General features: G+C 44.1%; 1 protein-coding gene across 1 annotated transcript in view; it reads left to right on the top strand.

The window, feature by feature from the left end:
- Positions 1-14,201, top strand: part of WNT2 (Wnt family member 2) — a 45,607-nt gene extending 31,406 nt beyond the window's left edge. The window contains exon 5 of the mRNA XM_081244527.1: positions 12,821-14,201. Coding sequence (XP_081100653.1) covers positions 12,821-13,050 — 230 coding nt within the window. The 3' untranslated portion in view covers positions 13,051-14,201. The remainder of the gene's footprint in view (positions 1-12,820) is intronic.
- The last annotated feature ends 3,282 nt before the right edge of the window (positions 14,202-17,483 follow it).

Below are 17,483 nucleotides of genomic sequence, written 5' to 3'. Positions count from 1 at the left end.
ATCACGGTTTTTTCCACATTAATCATCTTTAGCAAACAGCTCAGTACCCATGGGAACACAGAACTCCAAGCACGGCTTACAGAGTCTGGCGTTCTAGACCTGCCCTGTGGTGTGGTCTGGTTTGCAGAACCTCTGAATGCTGTGCTTGTGACCTGACGAAAAACAAGAGAACACCATGTCAGCCAATAGCAGTGGGTGGACCTTGTTTTTTTTGTTTTGTTTTGTTTTTAACATCTTTATTGGAGTATAATTGCTTTACAATTATGTGTTAGTTTCTGCTTTATAACAAAGTGGTTCTGTTATACATATACATATGTTCCCATATCTCTTACCTCTTGCATCTCCCTCCCTCCCACCCTCCCTATCCCACCCCTCTAGGTGGTCACAAAGCACAGAGGAGATCTCCCTGTGCCATGCGGCTGCTTCCCACTAGCTATCTATTTTACATTTGGTAGTGTATATATGTCCATGCCACTCTCTCACTTTGTCGCAGCTTACCCTTCCCCCTCCCCATGTCCTCAAGTCCATTCTCTAGTAGGTCTGTGTCTTTATTCCCGTCTTACCCCTAGGTTCTTCATGACCGTTTTTTTCCCCTTAGATTCCATATATATGTGTTAGCATACGGTATTTGTTTTTCTCTTTCTGACTTACTTCACTCTGTATGACAGACTCTAGGTTCATCCACCTCACTACAAATAACTCAATTTCATTTTTTTATGGCTGAGTAATATTCCATTGTATATATGTGCCACATCTTCTTTATCCATTCACCTGTTGATGGACACTTAGGTTGCTTCCATGTCCTGGCTATTGTAAACAGAGCTACAATGAACATTGTGGTACATGTCTCTTTTTGAATTATGGTTTTCTCAGGGTATATGCCCAGTAGTGGGATTGCTGGGTGGTACGGTAGTTCTACTTTTAGTTTTTTAAGGAACCTCCATACTGTTCTCCATAGTGGCTGTATGAATTTACATTCCCACCAGCAGTGCAAGAGGGTTCCCTTTTCTCCACACCCTCTCCAGCATTTATTGTTTCTAGATTTTTTGATGATGGCCATTTTGACTGGTGTGAGATGATACCTCATTGTAGTTTTGATTTGCATTTCTCTAATGATTAATGATGTTGAGCATTCTTTCATGTGTTTGTTGGCAATCTGTATACCTTCTTTGGAGAAATGTCTGTTTAGGTCTTCTGCCCATTTTTGGATTGGGTTGTTTGTTTTTTTGGTATTGAGCTGCATGAGCTGCTTGTAAATTTTGGAGATTAATCCTTTGTCAGTTGCTTCATTTGAAAATATTTTCTCCCATTCTGAGGGTTGTCTTTTGGTCTTGTTTATGGTTTCCTTTGCTGTGAAAAGCTTTTAAGTTTCATTAGGTCCCATTTGTTTAGTTTTGTTTTTATTTCCATTTCTCTAGGAGGTGGGTCAAAAAGGATCTTGCTGGGATTTATGTCATAGAGTGTTCTGCCTCTGTTTTCCTCTAAGAGTTTGATAGTGTCTGGCCTTACATTTAGATCTTTAATCCATTTTCAGCTTATTTTTGTGTATGGTGTTAGGGAGTGTTCTAATTTCCTTCTTTTACATGTAGCTGTCCAGTTTTCCCAGCACCACTTATTGAAGAGGCTGTCTTTTCTCCACTGTATATTCTTGCCTCCTTTATCAAAGATAAGGTGACCATATGTGCATGGGTTTATCTCTGGGCTTTCTGTCCTGTTCCATTGATCTATCTTTCTGTTTTTGTGCCAGTACCATACTGTCTTGATTACTGTAGCTTTGTAGTATAGTCTGAAGTCAGGGAGCCTGATTCCTCCAGCTGCATTTTTCGTTCTCAAGATTGCTTTGGCTATTTGGGGTCTTTTGTGTTTCCATACAAATTGTGAAATTTTTTGTTCTATTTCTGTGAAAAATGCCAGTGGTAGTTTGATAGGGATTGCACTGAATCTGTAGATTGCTTTGGGTATTAGAGTCATTTTCACAATGTTGATTCTTCCAGTCCAAGAACATGGTATATCTCCCCATCTATTTGTATCATCTTTAATTTCTTTCATCAGTGTCTTATAATTTTCTGCATACAGATATTTTGTCTCCTTAGGTAGGTTTATTCCTAGATATTTTATTCTTTTTGTTGCAATGGACCTTGTTTTGATACTAAATGTACAATTCCCACCAGGACACCTGAGTTCCCTCATCTCGTCATGGAACAAATATTTATTAAGCCTCTTCTATATGCCAGAAACTACGATAAGCCCCAGGAATGCAAAAATGAGGTAGACAGACTCAGTCCTTGCCCTAGTGGTTTCATAGGCCTCCTCGTCCTTGTGGAGGAGCCAGGTGGGTGGCAGGCAAGGAGGCTCAAGCTAGGTGCTGGGGAACCCTGCCTGGACAGGAATGTGATTTTCTTAGGTTTCAGTCCTCACTCCATTGCCCTATTACAAGGTCTTACCTTACATTTGTCACTTTAAAAAGTAAAGAATCAGTTATTCATTCCTTTCTGTGTTGAGCTTTATTGTAGAAATTTCATGAGTTGATACCTCAAAAGTGCTAGAAAGGAGAGAATGATATGAAAAATGTATTGGTGAGGCTTCTAAGTCACCATTTTTCCTGTCTGTCCCACTGGATTCTGATTCCATCATGGCAGGAACTATATGTCTGTTCACCACTGAATCCCTGGCATCTAGTACATAAACATGTATTGAATTGAATTAAATGGCAAGCTATAAACAGCATAAAATATGTTCATCATATTAGCTGGATTCTTATATTGGTGCAGTGTCATACCTTAAAGATAACTTTACCTTCCTTTGACAGGTAATTACTAAGCACGTCTTCTCTCATCACTGATTACTTTATAATACACAGCCTATGAAAATTCCCATTTAAGCTTAAGTGTTAAATGGAATTTTTCCTCATATTCAAGTGCATTTGTGGGGCATTTACAGAGCTTAAGATGCTGCTGGCTGCCCATTTCCTTGGATGAGATCAAAGGTCTCAAATAAATGCAACAGCAGACGCTATCTGTTGCTTTTAGCTGCCACCACATACTCAGTTCTTTTACTCTTTGGGGGGGGGCCTTTTTCATTTACTGTTATCAGTGGGATTACTGGGTAGTTCATCTGATTTCATTGTTAACATAGCAAAATACTTTTTACCTCCAGTGCTATTTTATGTTATAGGCATGATCTATAAATCTGCATTACCTTTTGGAATATAGATTTGCTAGAATTACTATACTTTTAGGATACACTAAAAAGTACCCTAATTTTTTGAATTAGTTGAAAGTAACAATCAGATTGAATTTGTGAAATTTTTTTTAAAAAGGGAATTTTTTTCTTTCAAAAGAAAGAAAATTGCAGGAAAAAAATATTTTATTTTCTTATTTTGAAATCTTTGACGTAATTTAACTACTAACAACAAAGGATTTACCAAACAGACATCCTTTACTTTTTTGGGAAATAGAAAAAAATTATCTCTAATTACCATATTAATGTGTTGCAAGCAAAAGAATGTTTAAGTACTTTAAAATAATGTATTTGTTTACTTCCTTTAAGCTTTCCCCCTGAAACCTATTTTGTGCTAGTGTGGTAAATCTCCTTTTTAAAATATGCAAATTTCATATTCCTAGGGAAAGAGCCCTGTAGTATAGATTAGGAGACTTTGGTGCTACCTATTATTATTTCTACTGATTACTAATTGGGTAGTCTTGGGCAAATTAACTTCTTTGGGTCTCTTAAGATATGTGTTTCACCTAGAAATTCCTAAGGTTCCCATGATTCAATTATGAATGAATGAATTGTTCATTAATCTTACTCTAAGTTTGCAATAACACAACCTGAACTTGATGCCACAGACTCTCTTAAGTTGTCATTTTGAATTTCTGTCATTTAAAAATGTGCCACATTTCTTGTATATGTTCTCTGTGTATCAAGTGAGATAATTTGAATAAAAACCTGGCTTTTAGCTAGTCTATTCTCCCATAGTGGCTGGGGACTGGGTCACCGCTCCCTGGAGAAGTGTGCCTTCCTTTGGCAAGGGAAGCCTGATCTTAATTTTTAAGGAATTGATTTTAATATTTAATAAATCAGGAAGTATATGTTGACCACCTGAGAACTATGCAGTATATAGAAGAAATATAAGACCTAATGCTGTCCTTGGGAAGCAAGATGCCTGAGAAATCATCAAACATTTCAAAACAGTGTATGAGCTCTACTGGTGGATGTGCTAACGTTATAGGACTTAGGAAGGTGGGCCAGGTGGGCTTGGAGCAGCCAGGGAGTGCTCTATGACAGGTGCTGAAGTAGGCCTGAATCTTGAAGCATGGGAAGACTTTCAATCTAAAGGAGTTCGAGGAAAGTCCAGTGCAGCAGATGAGAATAACTCTTATGAGCAAACAGTCTACACGGCTGTGACATCAGAAAGTCTCTTCAGGAGACGGCCTGATTAGAGGATACGGGTGGAGGGCAGTAGGAAATGAACTTGGGTAGGCTAGCTAGTGCCAGATATGGAAAACCTTGACAAGTCTAACCTCAACAACTTTAATTCCACGACAGGATTTGTTAATTTAATGGGACATGATTTCCTGTGCCAGTCAAACCTGTCCTAGTTATTATGAAAATGTTGAGTAAAACCCTCTGAGATAAGTGGAGAGACAATGTCCTTCCCTGTGTTTTAGCTTTGCAATCACTGATGCGAGGAAGGGGGAAGCCTTCCAAGTAGATGAATGTGCGGTCTCTAACATTTGCTATTTAACATTCTTTTCTTCCCTCAATAAATCTGTGTTGTGAATGACAACGTGTAAGTCAGCCAGAGGAGAAACAGCCTATTGGATGACGGGCTTAAGTGAATCTTGCCTTATGCCCTAACGGTCAACATATGGGTTTCTGTCAGCCTGGAGTGGCAGGAATTTCCCAAGATACAGGCCCATCCAGAGAGAGAGAGAGAGAGAGAAAGAGAGAGAGAGCAAGAGAGCGAGTGCCCTTTCTCCAGGTCCCTGAGATGTGGGTCTGGGAACTATTAGCAAAAGCCCTCCATCCTTCTCTGCTGCCAGGAAGATGCATGTCAGGGGAGACAGAAGTGTTTTTGCACTGGGAACCCTGACTCCATCATTAATTTTATAGCTCTGGGGATGGGATGCTTGATTCTGTAAAGTGCCCTCAGCATTGCTTCACCAAAGGTGCATTATGTGGCCCCAAACTTACGTGATTTAGAAACTCTGATTCTTCATCTTTTTCCCATGCATATGTGAGCTCTTGTGTGAATCAGGGTGAGGAAAACACCTGTGGGAGGAGAGAGGTCCATCTGGCTGGAACCCGCACCTTCCCATGGTTACAGACCGCCCGGATTTTACGGGCACTGACTCTAGGCAGATGATCTAATGACAGCGCGGTATGAAGATGATAGATGAAGGTTTGGGTCCGCTGAGCCTGAGTCTGCACCACTCTGTCTGGGGACTGGGATCTGTACCCAGGCAGGTCACACATCTGGGCACACTTCACAGACCTAAGGCAAAGGGAAGTCAGGGAGAAGAGTTTCCAACTTGTCACTTCTCTTAAGTGAACTGAGTAAATCAAAGTGTAGTAAGAAATAACATTGTAAAGCAATATAAATGATCTTTTAAACAAACATGTTAAATCTGAAGCATCTAGATATGTGTTTATCCATTTAACATATCAATTTGTGAGACTAATATTAGGGCCATTACTCAAAGATATTTTTTAAATTTCTCCTTTGAAGTACTTTTAGAGCCAGCCACACAGGCTTTGTAGATATTGTATGATGCAAATACTTGACCCATAAAGATCAATTTGGCATTTGGAAATGGCGCAGAGAATCTTAGAATGAAGTCTGAGAAGAGCTAGGTAAGTGATCAAGTTATGCCATTTCATTTTTGGTGAGATGCAAATTGGTGCTATAGGCTTTCCTGAACAGAGACCTCTGCTTAGGGACAGCTCCTCCCAGAGTCTTCAGTCGTACCACATCAGCAACATATATTAGAACCAACTTGGGAGCACGCGTGTTTTGGAGATGTGCGTTCTGGTATTGCCAAGTATTTAGTCTGTCTCATTCCTCAAAAAGGTGCCAGGAATTCAACAGGAATATCAGTACAGGAAAAATGCAGTGTAAGCTACAAATACCATGTTAACAAGCCTTGTTCACTTTCTCACAAAACTTCGGGTGTCCTAATTGTCTACAGCATATCATGCATTGGAGGAAAAGGTCCCCTCCAAAAGAGTTATATGTCAGGACCTTTGCAAGTTCTTCAGTTAATAAAATAATGAAGGGAGAGAACAGGAAACCTGCTAAAGCGCTGATCACATACTGTTACACATGAGCCTGCTTTCTGGGGCCTGGCGGGACATGAGACCAAATCACAAGGTCAAGAGCTCCATCTCTGGAGTCAGACAAGCCATCTCCAAATCCTGACCCTGCCACCTGCTTGTTGTGTGATCTCGGGCAAGTCACTTAACCCCTCTGACCTTCTGTTTCCTCATTTCCAAAACAGTGATGATAATAGTACCTACTTTATAAGCACTTATGAGAATTAAATGAGATAATGAAGGCAAAGGCTTATCCCAGGGCCCGGCCTGTGTAAGCGCTCCACAAATATTGGCCCCAGTTATGAACAAAAAGGAGAGAAAGGGGATAAAAAAGAAGGTAGAGGGGGAAAAAAGAAAGAAGAGGGGAAAAAGAGAAGAAAAGAAAGGATGGAAGAACTTCAGCTCTATCTGGCTTTGAAAATGTGAAAACTGGCTCTTCTGGCAGGTGTAGCTGGCTTTATTTCCCCAGGGCTCTTGTTATGGACTAGGTGGGGTCATCAGATCATCTAATGAGTGACTCATTACTTAATAAGTTGGTATATTACTTAGAAAAAGAGATCTAAAAGTATATGTCACAAATATTCAGAACTAAACAAGGAGCCAGGTCATAAAACTCAGTGGTTCCTTTTCATAAAGCACATGTGAGCGCTCTCTCTCTCTGTCTCTCACACACACATATATGTGTATAATCTTGTATATATATATATACGTATAGTCTTGATTCTTTTTATTTCAAGAATAATGGTGGGGCTTCCCTGTTGGCGTAGTGGTTAAGAGTCCGCCTGCCGATGCAGGGGACACAGGTTCATGCCCCGGTCCGGGAAGATCCCACATGCCGCAGAGCGGCTGGGCCCGTGAACCATGGCTGCTGAGCCTGCGTGTCAAAAGCCTGTGCTCCGCAACGGGAGAGGCCACAACAGTGAGAGGCCCGCGTACCGCAAAAAAAAAAAAAAAAAAAAAAAGAAGAAGAATGGTGATGGTGATGTTTTCTGTCTTGCAAAGGCTAATGGGAAGTCCTTATTATAATTTCAATACCAACAAGTTTTGTGTAGCTTCTGCACTCTGGCAAACTCTCTTTTCAGGGCTTTGATGAAATGGCTCTATATTCTGCTCAAACGGCAGCAAGTATCAAAACTGTCCTTCCTCCCTGCAGTCTGTCATCAGATCTAATGAGATCCAAACCCCAAAGCAGGGCCAGTTTGTAGTCCTTCACAAGGCAACCTCGTCCTCCCCTCAGCTGGCCCATCCTGGCACCGCTGGTCCCTCAGAGGGGCCGTTGCTCCTCCAGGCTGCGACCCCACAGCGTTCTCACATCAGTGGCTCTCAACCTTCAAAAACCCGTCTCACATTTTCTTCTGGGCCTTCATTATGCCCTGTTTGGGCAGCCAGTGGAGAGTGGTAGGTTCAGATTCATCGTGAATTCCTGCATCGTGTAGCTGAACACTGAACCGCTGAGAGAGCTCAGTGCCAGAGTCTTTGTCCCTTTTCTGAAACCGCTTTCTAGTTAAGCTCTTGCCAGCGGCCATCACTTTGCTCCTCTCAGAGTTTGGATGATGTTGAGGCCACTGAACAACCTTCTGTTCAGTTGGAGTCTAGTTCAGTTTGCTGCATTTGGGGTACAAAACCCACCAGGACCATTAGTCCAGGCTGAGTTAGACCACAAGATTTGACCTCCTTAGGCTTGCAAGCCGCCAGGGAAAGACCACGGAGTTCGAGGGCAGTAAAAGGTCCACAGCCTGATTCAGGAATGAGACATTTGGCCTCCCTGTCCTGGCCCCTGTGCCCCATAGCCCCAAAGGGGATAAAGAATTCTAATTGCATGGTAATGTATTTATATTCTGATACATGCATGTCAGTGGAAGTGAGGAATGCTTATTGACGTGCAGGGCTTATGAACAAAACACATAAAAGGTAAAAACTCAGTTGCCTCTGAGATGGCAGGTGAGAGCACTTTTCACACCCCCTAGGGGTCTCATTCACACCCAAGGCTTCAGTTGCCACCTCTGTCAAAGATTTTCTAATTGGCATCTCCATCCTGACCTCTCTCCTGAGTCCCAGAGAGGATTTTCAGTGACCATTCCTACCTGTATGGCACACAGTCACAGCTAACTCAACATGCTGAAAACTAAGCTCGTTATCTTCCCCCAAAGCCTGCCCCTCCCAGGTGTCCCCCACCTCAGGGAATGTCACCCGCATAAATCCCGGCACTCCCGCCGGAAGCCTGGGAGCACCTCTCCACTCTCCTCATCCTCTCAGCCACTTGTCCAGTCAGTCACCACGTCCTGAGGTGCAGCCTTCTCAGCTTCCCTCAAGTCCGTTAACCTCTCCCATTGCCACTACCACTGTCTCCACCCAGGCCACATCGTGTCTTTTTTGCAGTACGCGGGCCTCTCACTGTTGCGGCCTCTCCTGTTGCAGAGCACAGGCTCCAGATGCGCAGACCCAGCGGCCACTGCTCACGGGCCCAGCCGCTCGGCGGCATGTGGGATCCTCCCGGACTGGGGCACGAACCCGTGTCCCCTGCATCGGCAGGTGGACTCTCAACCACTGTGCCACCAGGGAAGCCCCCAGAGTCCTTTATTGGTTTCTAACTGGTCTCCTGGCCTTCACCCTGGCCCCTTTCAATCCAGTCACCCATAGTGATTCTTCTGAAATACAAGTCAAATCATGTCTCCCTTTTGTGTAATAACTCTCAATAACATTCCTCTGCCCTTGGTTAAAATGTAAACCCCTTGGCCTGTGACACAAGGCCTTTCACAGGCAGATTCTGCCCACCTCACTGGCTCATCTCCTGCCACTGCCCCCTTTGAGCACTACCCTCCAGCTGCGGTGAACACTTTTCCGCTAAGTCTTCGCGTCTGTGGCCTTAGCTGCGGCCTCCTGTTCCTCTTCCTCATTCCCCTCCCCCTTCTCTTCTTGTTATTGAAATATAAAATGCATCCGGCAAAGGGCACGTACCACATGTGTACAGCTAAGTGAACTGTCTCAAATGAGCACCCCCAGGTAACATGTGCCCAGATCAGGAACCTGAAGAGAACAGTACTCCAGAAGCCTCCTTCAGGCCCCTTTTCACTACCTCCCCAAGAGATATCACTACCCTGACTTCTAATAGCACAGACTAGTTTTCCCCACTTTGAAAACCTACACAGTGTATCAGGTAACTCCTGCTGCAGAGCAAACCACCCATCAACGTAATGGCCTGAAATCACCTTAAAGTTCCACCTTCAGCTTCATCAGTCCTTGCAGCTCTGCTCTTTTGTCCACTTCATCACCAAGCTTCTTGCAAACTGCCCACGCTCTGTCAGCACCTGGCCTCTCCTCCTGTTCACTCTTCAATCCACTGCACCCAACCGTATTGTTCCACTGAAGCTGCTCTCATCAAGAGGCACGAGGTACCTCCTTATTGTTGAACCAGATGAACAGTTTTCAGTCTTTTCCTACTTGACACTCCCCACCATCCAACTCATCCTTCAATTCAGTGAGTCACCAAGTCCTAGGGATTCTTCCTCTTCAACCCATCCTGTATTTGTCCTACTTCTGTCTCCACTCATTATCTCTTGCCTGGACTAAGCCAACAGCCTCAAGATACCTCCCTGCCCCAAGCCACTCTTCCAGATTTATCATTTCAACATATTTTTCCCTGAATAGAAATCTGGACTGGCTCACCACCCACCATGGAATAAAATCCAAATTGCAGCAAGGCAGGAAGACTCTTTGACCTGTTGCTCCAACCTCTCTTTCCGTGCTTTTTGCCTAACACACACCCTCTGCCTCGGCCACATTGAATCTGCACAGTCTCTTGTGTACTTGACCTCTGAATTTCTGCTGGGAGGTTCTCTCTTGCCAGAAATTCCTGTCACCCCATTCTCCCCTTCAAATCTTCTATCTATCCTTCACGTCATATCTGTAATGTCACCTTCTCTACAAAGCCATTAACAGCTCCTTTTCTCATCCTGTTTTCTACTATTATTACTAATAAATATCGTTATTATAATATGCTTGGCTTACCCCCCCTAGAACATAAACTCCTCGAGGCAGGCAGGATCTTTGCTTTCTTCACTGATACAGCAGCCCAAGCTCCCAGAACTGTGCCTAGTACATAGTAGGCACTCTTGTTAAACGCTTGTTAAGTGAATGAATGGTTAACATTTATTGAGCACTTATTATGCCAGGAGCTTCCAGGCAGAATCTCATTCAGTCCCCACCACAGCTTTATGAGGAAGGAACTGTTTTTATCCCAGTTTTGCACAGGAGGAAACTGAAGCTTAATGAGATTAAGTAACGTGCCCAAGGTCACACAGTTGCTACATGGTAAAGCTAGGATTTGAACCCTGATTTGTCCAAGCCCTAAATAACCTCTCTCTACTGTCTTGAGCTTTGCAGTGGTGTTTTTCACAAAACTCTACCGTTGGCTACAGTAGGTCTTCAGCAAATGGAGCAGTTATCTTGAAGTAGTGGAAATAACTCTTTACATATTTATCTCTTCATTATGTCATGAGTTCCCTGAGAATAGGAAGTGAATCCTAATTATTTTATTTCCTCATGGCCACTACCAGAAACCCCAGGTAGCCGCACAGTGTCTCACACATGTTTGCGTTCGCTCGATGTTTACTGAATTAAGTAAAGGAGTCTGCTGTTAAGAGAGGCAGCATGTGGCAGCCAGTCCTTTTCGCACAGTCAGGAATTCTGAGTACTGTCCCGGTGGTTGCCCCGAATCCAGGCCCAGCTGCTGTCTCTTCCAACGCTTTCCTTCTTCAGCACGATGTAGGCTCAGGGCCATCCCTGGCTAACCCACCCGCCATCCTGACTCCGGCCCTTTGCCGTCCTTCCTGTCCTTATGAAATTGCCCTGCCTGTCTTCCTGATGTCAGTGGTCTGATCACGCAGAGCAAGTCCTGCCCCTCCTACCCCTCTTCTTGACCCCATGCCCTGCTTGAACCTGGCTGCTTCCTTGGTCATTCTTGACAGGCAGGGCTACATGACATTTATATAGATAATTGGAACACAGGGTGGAATGTGATAAGCACAGAGTCACGAGGCACTGGAGGAGTTATGAAGAGGGAAAAATTCCTAGTTAAATGATGGAGGAATGGAAAATGAAGCCACTGTCCTTTTCATCCTGATAAAAGGTGGTATTTTTGTTTTGTTTTGCTTTTAATAAAGAGTTTAGCTTCTTTAGATTTGTTGGTTATTTAGGACTGTCAATTGCAAGTAATAGAAACTTGAGTGCTTTAAGCTGAAAGGTGAAATTTATTATAAGGATACAGTCTCTCGAGGTATCCAAAGGTTGGAATGCAGCCAGACCTGAGATAAATGTCCAGAAAATAGTCCAGGGTCTGGGCAGCATTCTCTTTCCATGTCTTATCCTCACTGTCTCTGTACATCTGCCTCGTTCTCGTCCACAGACCTCATCATGGTACATGGCTGCCAATGGCTGCTGTGTTTATACTTGGAATTTGTACTAACTGTCCCCATCAGAACCACAAATCCTCAGGGAAATCTACCTCATTGGCCCAGCTCGAGTCCAGTGCTCACCCCTGGCCCAGTCACCTGCTGCCAACAGAGCAGGGTCACGTTGTTCACCATGGCAGCCAGGCGCCCTGCTCTGTGCAGAAAGGATCATTGTAAGCTGAGCAGACTCTCTAAAAATGTCCATTACACTTGGTTCTGTTACCGGATAAGACTCTTGTAAAAGAACTCTGGGTACCTCCTCAAGAAAAGAACAATTAAGAGCCTTCCTAGCTTTGAGATTCTTTGAGAAACAAATACAAAATATGAATTTGCCAAACAGCAAGCACCATCCTAATTAACTAAGACAATGTCCACTAGTCATTTCTAACAGGCTTTTAATACCAGTTTTGTTCATCAAAGACCTAGAATCCTGGCTTCAACCAGGTGTCTCACATACACCTAGATGACCCACTAGACCAAAGCATGGAAGACAAACCAGGCTGGGCATTGCTCCATCCTCAAGGCCTTACACAAATGATGCCCACACCTGCCCTTCGGCAACCAGAGTTCTCTTGTCTTTCTAATAAGCCAGTATAATCAGGTCCGGGGAGACAAAATCCCCACCGTTGGAGGGTTCCATATCCCAACAAATTCCAACAGAACTAACTTTGGCCACTGCTTCCTTAATGTGATTTAAGGCTGGGAGAGAGAGGACTAGTATGGCTCCTTCTTTCATCCTGATCTGGCCTTGCCCATTCAGTGACCCATCAATCTAAGGCTGGGTAAGGAAAATCTGAAAAGCTTATCCAACTTAGAAGTGGGAATGCTGGAGTCAGGATGTCCAAGGCAGCTCCAAAGCTTCACATCCATTCTTCCTGGACGTGGTGCTCACTGCTGTTGCCCCCAGGGTTGACACGTGCTCTGTGGGTCCACAGAATTGGTGGCACAGCCCCGGGATGTGGTGAGGTGGCATCAGGGCCCCATCACTCTTCCTCTCAAAGCATACTGTGTTCCACGCACACCATTTCAGTGACATCCCCTGGCTTGTCTTCCAGGCTCGCCGGGTACAGCAGGCCGTGTGTGCAACCTGACTTCCCGAGGCATGGACAGCTGCGAAGTCATGTGCTGTGGGAGAGGCTATGACACCTCCCGCGTCACCCGGATGACCAAGTGCGAGTGTAAGTTCCACTGGTGCTGTGCTGTGCGCTGCCAGGACTGCCTGGAGGCCCTGGATGTGCACACGTGCAAGGCCCCGAAGAGCCCCGACTGGGCGGCTCCCACATGACCCCAGCGGAGGTCACCATCCACCTTTCCTCCCACAAGGACTCCATTGGATCTGCAAGGATGCTGGGCTCTTGGGTTCCCTCTGGGAGATGTTTCCTTAGGCACATGGCCTTTGTCTCTACGGAAGCCTCTTCCCGCTCCCTGGGGGCCCAGGACGGGGCCCACACGCTGCACATTAAGCATGCCCTATTTTCTCCGACTGCCGGCGTCCTGAGGCACGTCTCTTCCTGGTCGTGACAGGCTGTTAGAGGGGGGAGGGGTGGTGGGCCCAGACCACTGTCTCTACCCACCTAGACATTTCCTCTTCTAGAACAGTTGGCCAGAGGGAAAAAGAGTGTCTCAAAGGAGCTTCCTCTGTGTTTTCCAACAAATGTTCACAGTTAAGAAATTCCATACTTCTGTCTGGAGGGTAAAGTATAGAAAGCAGGATAAACCCCTACTGAATTAACTTTAATTCTTGAAAAGACCAAGCAAGGCTTTTGCCTGATCAAGTGATTTTCACAGCCACCACCTCTGGGGTGATTGGTAATTGGCTGGAGAAAAATGGCTTTCAATAAACTTTAGGTTTCAAATGCACACATTTCAAGGCATTTGTTGCCATATTAAAATCCGATGTGACAAGGTGGGTCTGTTGTCCTTTGGTACAGTTTGGAGTCTGTGCAATAGCAAAAGCCTCAGAAAGTGATTGCTTTGCATTACTGTCCGCTCAATATAAAGAACTTTTTAGGGAATGAGATCACTTAGAATCTGAAGGGAATTTAAAAGAAAACTGATGATCTGGCACTATTCTGTAACTGTTGGGTGAAGATGGAGGAAAGTAACCTAGTGAGTGGGATGTCAGGAAACACATCTGCACAGATAAGGGGGGGGATGAAATTCCTACCTGGTGTGATGCTTGTGGCCCATGGAATTCTGTAACTGAAATGGCTTTAAGAATGAAAACTCTGGGGATGACAAGACCAGGGAACCAAAATGCTGACAGAGAGGTTTCCAGAGCGATGTCAGGCCTGGACAGCCCCTACCATAAGTGGACAACTAAAAGAAGTCGGCCATGTGTGCAAAGGGGCATCAACTAGTTCCTGTCACCCTTCAAGCACATTGTAAAGACCTGTCATATTTTATTGTGTTCATTTGATGCTTACAAGATGACAAGATACCATAACCTAAAGCAAATAACACATAGCCTTGCTTATAAAGTTGGTAACCCTAGTGTATTACATTGCAAACAAATCGTAACTTGGAGACTATATTTAAGGGACCCAGCTGTAATTATGGGAACATCAATATGCAAATTGTGGCCGGCTTCTGCCCTAAACCGAAAGATGACATCCAAGGAAAATGGAGAGGCTGCCTGCCCCATTTTATCAGATGAAATATGTACCAGATGAAAGAAAGGTCAAATACACGAAGGTACTCCTCATCCCCTGCCTCCAGTTAGGTTCTAGTTCTAATTGTGACCTCTTCACAGAGCTACATCAACTAACAGGATGATTCATTACAGGCATCTGGTGTCAAATTACTGATGCTTGCTTACCCTTTGATACTTTGGCCTTCAGGTTCTCTATCCTTGATTTAGAGCAGGACATTTACACCAAGCCTCTTGGAAATCAACCCTCTGGAGTGTTTTGTCATAATGATATTTGCCTCCTAGCTTTCTTAAAAATGACAGAATTCATCTCTTTTCACTCACTCCCAAACCCTAAAATTAATTGTCTAATTTTTCCAAAGTGGCTCTTCCTTCTTTTTATTCTATGGATTCAGAGGGTGAGAGGATGGAGCGTGGTGGTGGCTGCTCTGAGCCCAGTGTGGGTTTGGGAGCGGGGAGGGGCGTGGTGAGTGGGAGGCCGAACAGGTGAGCTCAGTCTTAGTTACACTAAAGCTTGCTGTGGGAGGATGGAGGGACTTTCTTGGGGGTCCCAAAGCCATCAGCCCCCCTTCCTGCTGGATGAACTGTGAAGCCATAAATCCATGGATATATTTAGACATGGAAAGGATCTTAGAGGACATCTTAGCTCCCCTCAGCCTGTATCTGGGGAAACTGAGACCAAGAGAAGTGAAGGGATCTATACAAATACCAGCCGTTACCCCGACACTCCCACAAACAGGACCACACTCTAAGAATCTTCAAGAAAGTTAAGCACTTTATCTATTAAATGAAACTAGTTTGTCTCAGAATTAACTTGGTGGATTCTAAGCAATTTTAGTATCTTGAGGGGATGTTCATTGTTTGTTTGTTTGTTTATCCCTGGCGTGCTTAGATCTGACTTTCTTCTTATGCTGAAATGCATCCGTCCTGATAAGGAGCAAGGGGACAAGGCACATCCATGTCCCCCTGCTCATAAACTGCCTCTTGCTGCATAAATTGTCCTATTTTGTAAGAGAGACTATGGCAGCCATCTCCAGTGGCAGTAGATGAAGCCACTATGGAGAGTAAAATAAGAGAGTGAAATATTTTTATCTGCTTTTACTTCTGAAAGAGAAAATCTCCAAATTTTTAAAAAGGTGAAGATAATTTCAAACTTATTTTCTTTAGGGCTTGGTACAGGATCAATATTTCATGACTCTAAAAGATACTAAACTCTTGATTATCCAGGCTTTTAAGGGGATGCATGGCATGAATTACCCAAAATAAAATAATGAGGGAATCCATTCAGGTCAAATCCCCTTACAAATTCCCTCCCGGTAAATATCTTATTATAAGTGGAAGTTTTCTAAGCTCAAGATGAGGCCTATTGATTTTTCTGCCATTTCTGAAAACATTCCACACAGTAGATCTTCACTAGTTCACTGAAGTTTTCTTAAATAAAGATATAATTGCACATGATTCTCAGACTTAGCAAATGGGTTTTTTCCTTCAATAGATTTGCCTCTCTCAATTGGTCTGTGGTGCCGACTGATCTTGGTATTCGGTGAACACCCTTTTCAATGTGCATTCTAGTTACAGCGTCCTGGACAGTCCCTCATGCTCTGAAAGCATTAACACCCTGCCTTAAAGAGACCAGTTTATCCCCTCAAATGGCTTAAACTCAAGCACAAATGCCCCCAGTGCCATGACCACACTTGGCTCTGGCTCTGTGCCCCTCAAGGATGGAGGCCCTGGCCTGTTATTGGACCACAGTTACTTCAGGATGGGAGTGGGAGAGGCATAGGGCAACCCCAGGCATAGAACACTGCCTATCTGCTCTGCCTTTTATGGGTGTCACTAGATTGAAATGAGCATCCCAGAAGGATCCACCAAATGGCAACTTAATCTGCACGTGGCCTGATCACGGGAGGGGGAGTGAGAGGGAAAGAGCCAGGTAGCTGTTGCCAAGAGACCAGCTGAGTTTGGTGATGGTGGAGAGTGGCTTTTTCAGCTCTTGTGGGTAACCTCCACCCTTCCTTCTCTTGTTGCTTCCCTGCCCCCTCCCAGCACCTACTTCCAAGGCATCTGGAGGCCCCTGAGCCTTAGGGCCTCGGCCGTTGCTCAGCTGTGTCCACACCTGTTGTCTAGCTCTGCTCCAGGCTGCCAAGGGTAATTTCAAGAGATGTTTTCAATTGTCACAACGATTTGCCTTTTTATAGGAGTTATTACAACGCTTGAAAACATCAGGTATCACGTTTCTTTTTCAAAGAAAGGTAGCTTTAAAGTCAGAAAATCCAACTTCACATTGGCACTTCTTGGCCTTATTAACTTATTAAAGAATCTTACATTGACTCTCTGAGACCTACAGCAGGCCTCTCTCTCAGAGGCAGCCAACATGACCGTGCATGCGCTTGGGCTTGACAGTATTTTCAGGCCAGGATATTGTTATTACTTCTCATTTATTAAAGGCTGGCCTGGGGCTGGTGTTGTCTCGCTCAGCTAAAGAACATTCATCTCCCCTCTTGCCCACTCTCAAAATAAAGGCTCAGAGAGGTGTCCAATGGACCAGAACCATTCTTTTGTCTATTTACTGTACTTCAACCTGAGTTCCTTATCTTAAGAGCAAGAGTTGTACTCTCAACAAATAGACCTCCCAGTTCCAAAGCTGGTAAATTGCTTCTGTCAGGTCTGCACTGACCTGCAAAGCAGTCTGCTGGTGTAAGCTGACAGCTAAGGTGTGCTGATTTTGACCTTCTCCTTACCTAGGCAGAGAAAATTTTCACTCATCCATGAGAATGTTCTTTACATTTTTCTGGGGATCAGCAAGGTGACAGGTGGTTTGCAAAGCCCAACATGATCGTTATTTTTCTAAATTGTAGTTGTTCCAGCTCTAGTTTTTTTTTTCCTGAGATTCACATGGATTTCTTGTTTAACCAAACCTCCCACTTCCACAAGCTAATAAAAGTGTCACACAGATTGTTACAAAGAACTATTGTTATTTACAAGTCTACATTTTCTGTGAAATCAAAATATAATAAAGCGAATTTTCGGTGTTGACTTTGTTATTCTAAACTCGCGATAGTCTTGCC

Source organism: Mesoplodon bidens, assembly GCF_964165515.1.
Source record: "Mesoplodon bidens genome assembly, chromosome: 9".
Lineage (NCBI taxonomy): Eukaryota > Metazoa > Chordata > Mammalia > Artiodactyla > Ziphiidae > Mesoplodon > Mesoplodon bidens.
This window is presented reverse-complemented; position numbering and strand designations above follow the sequence as displayed.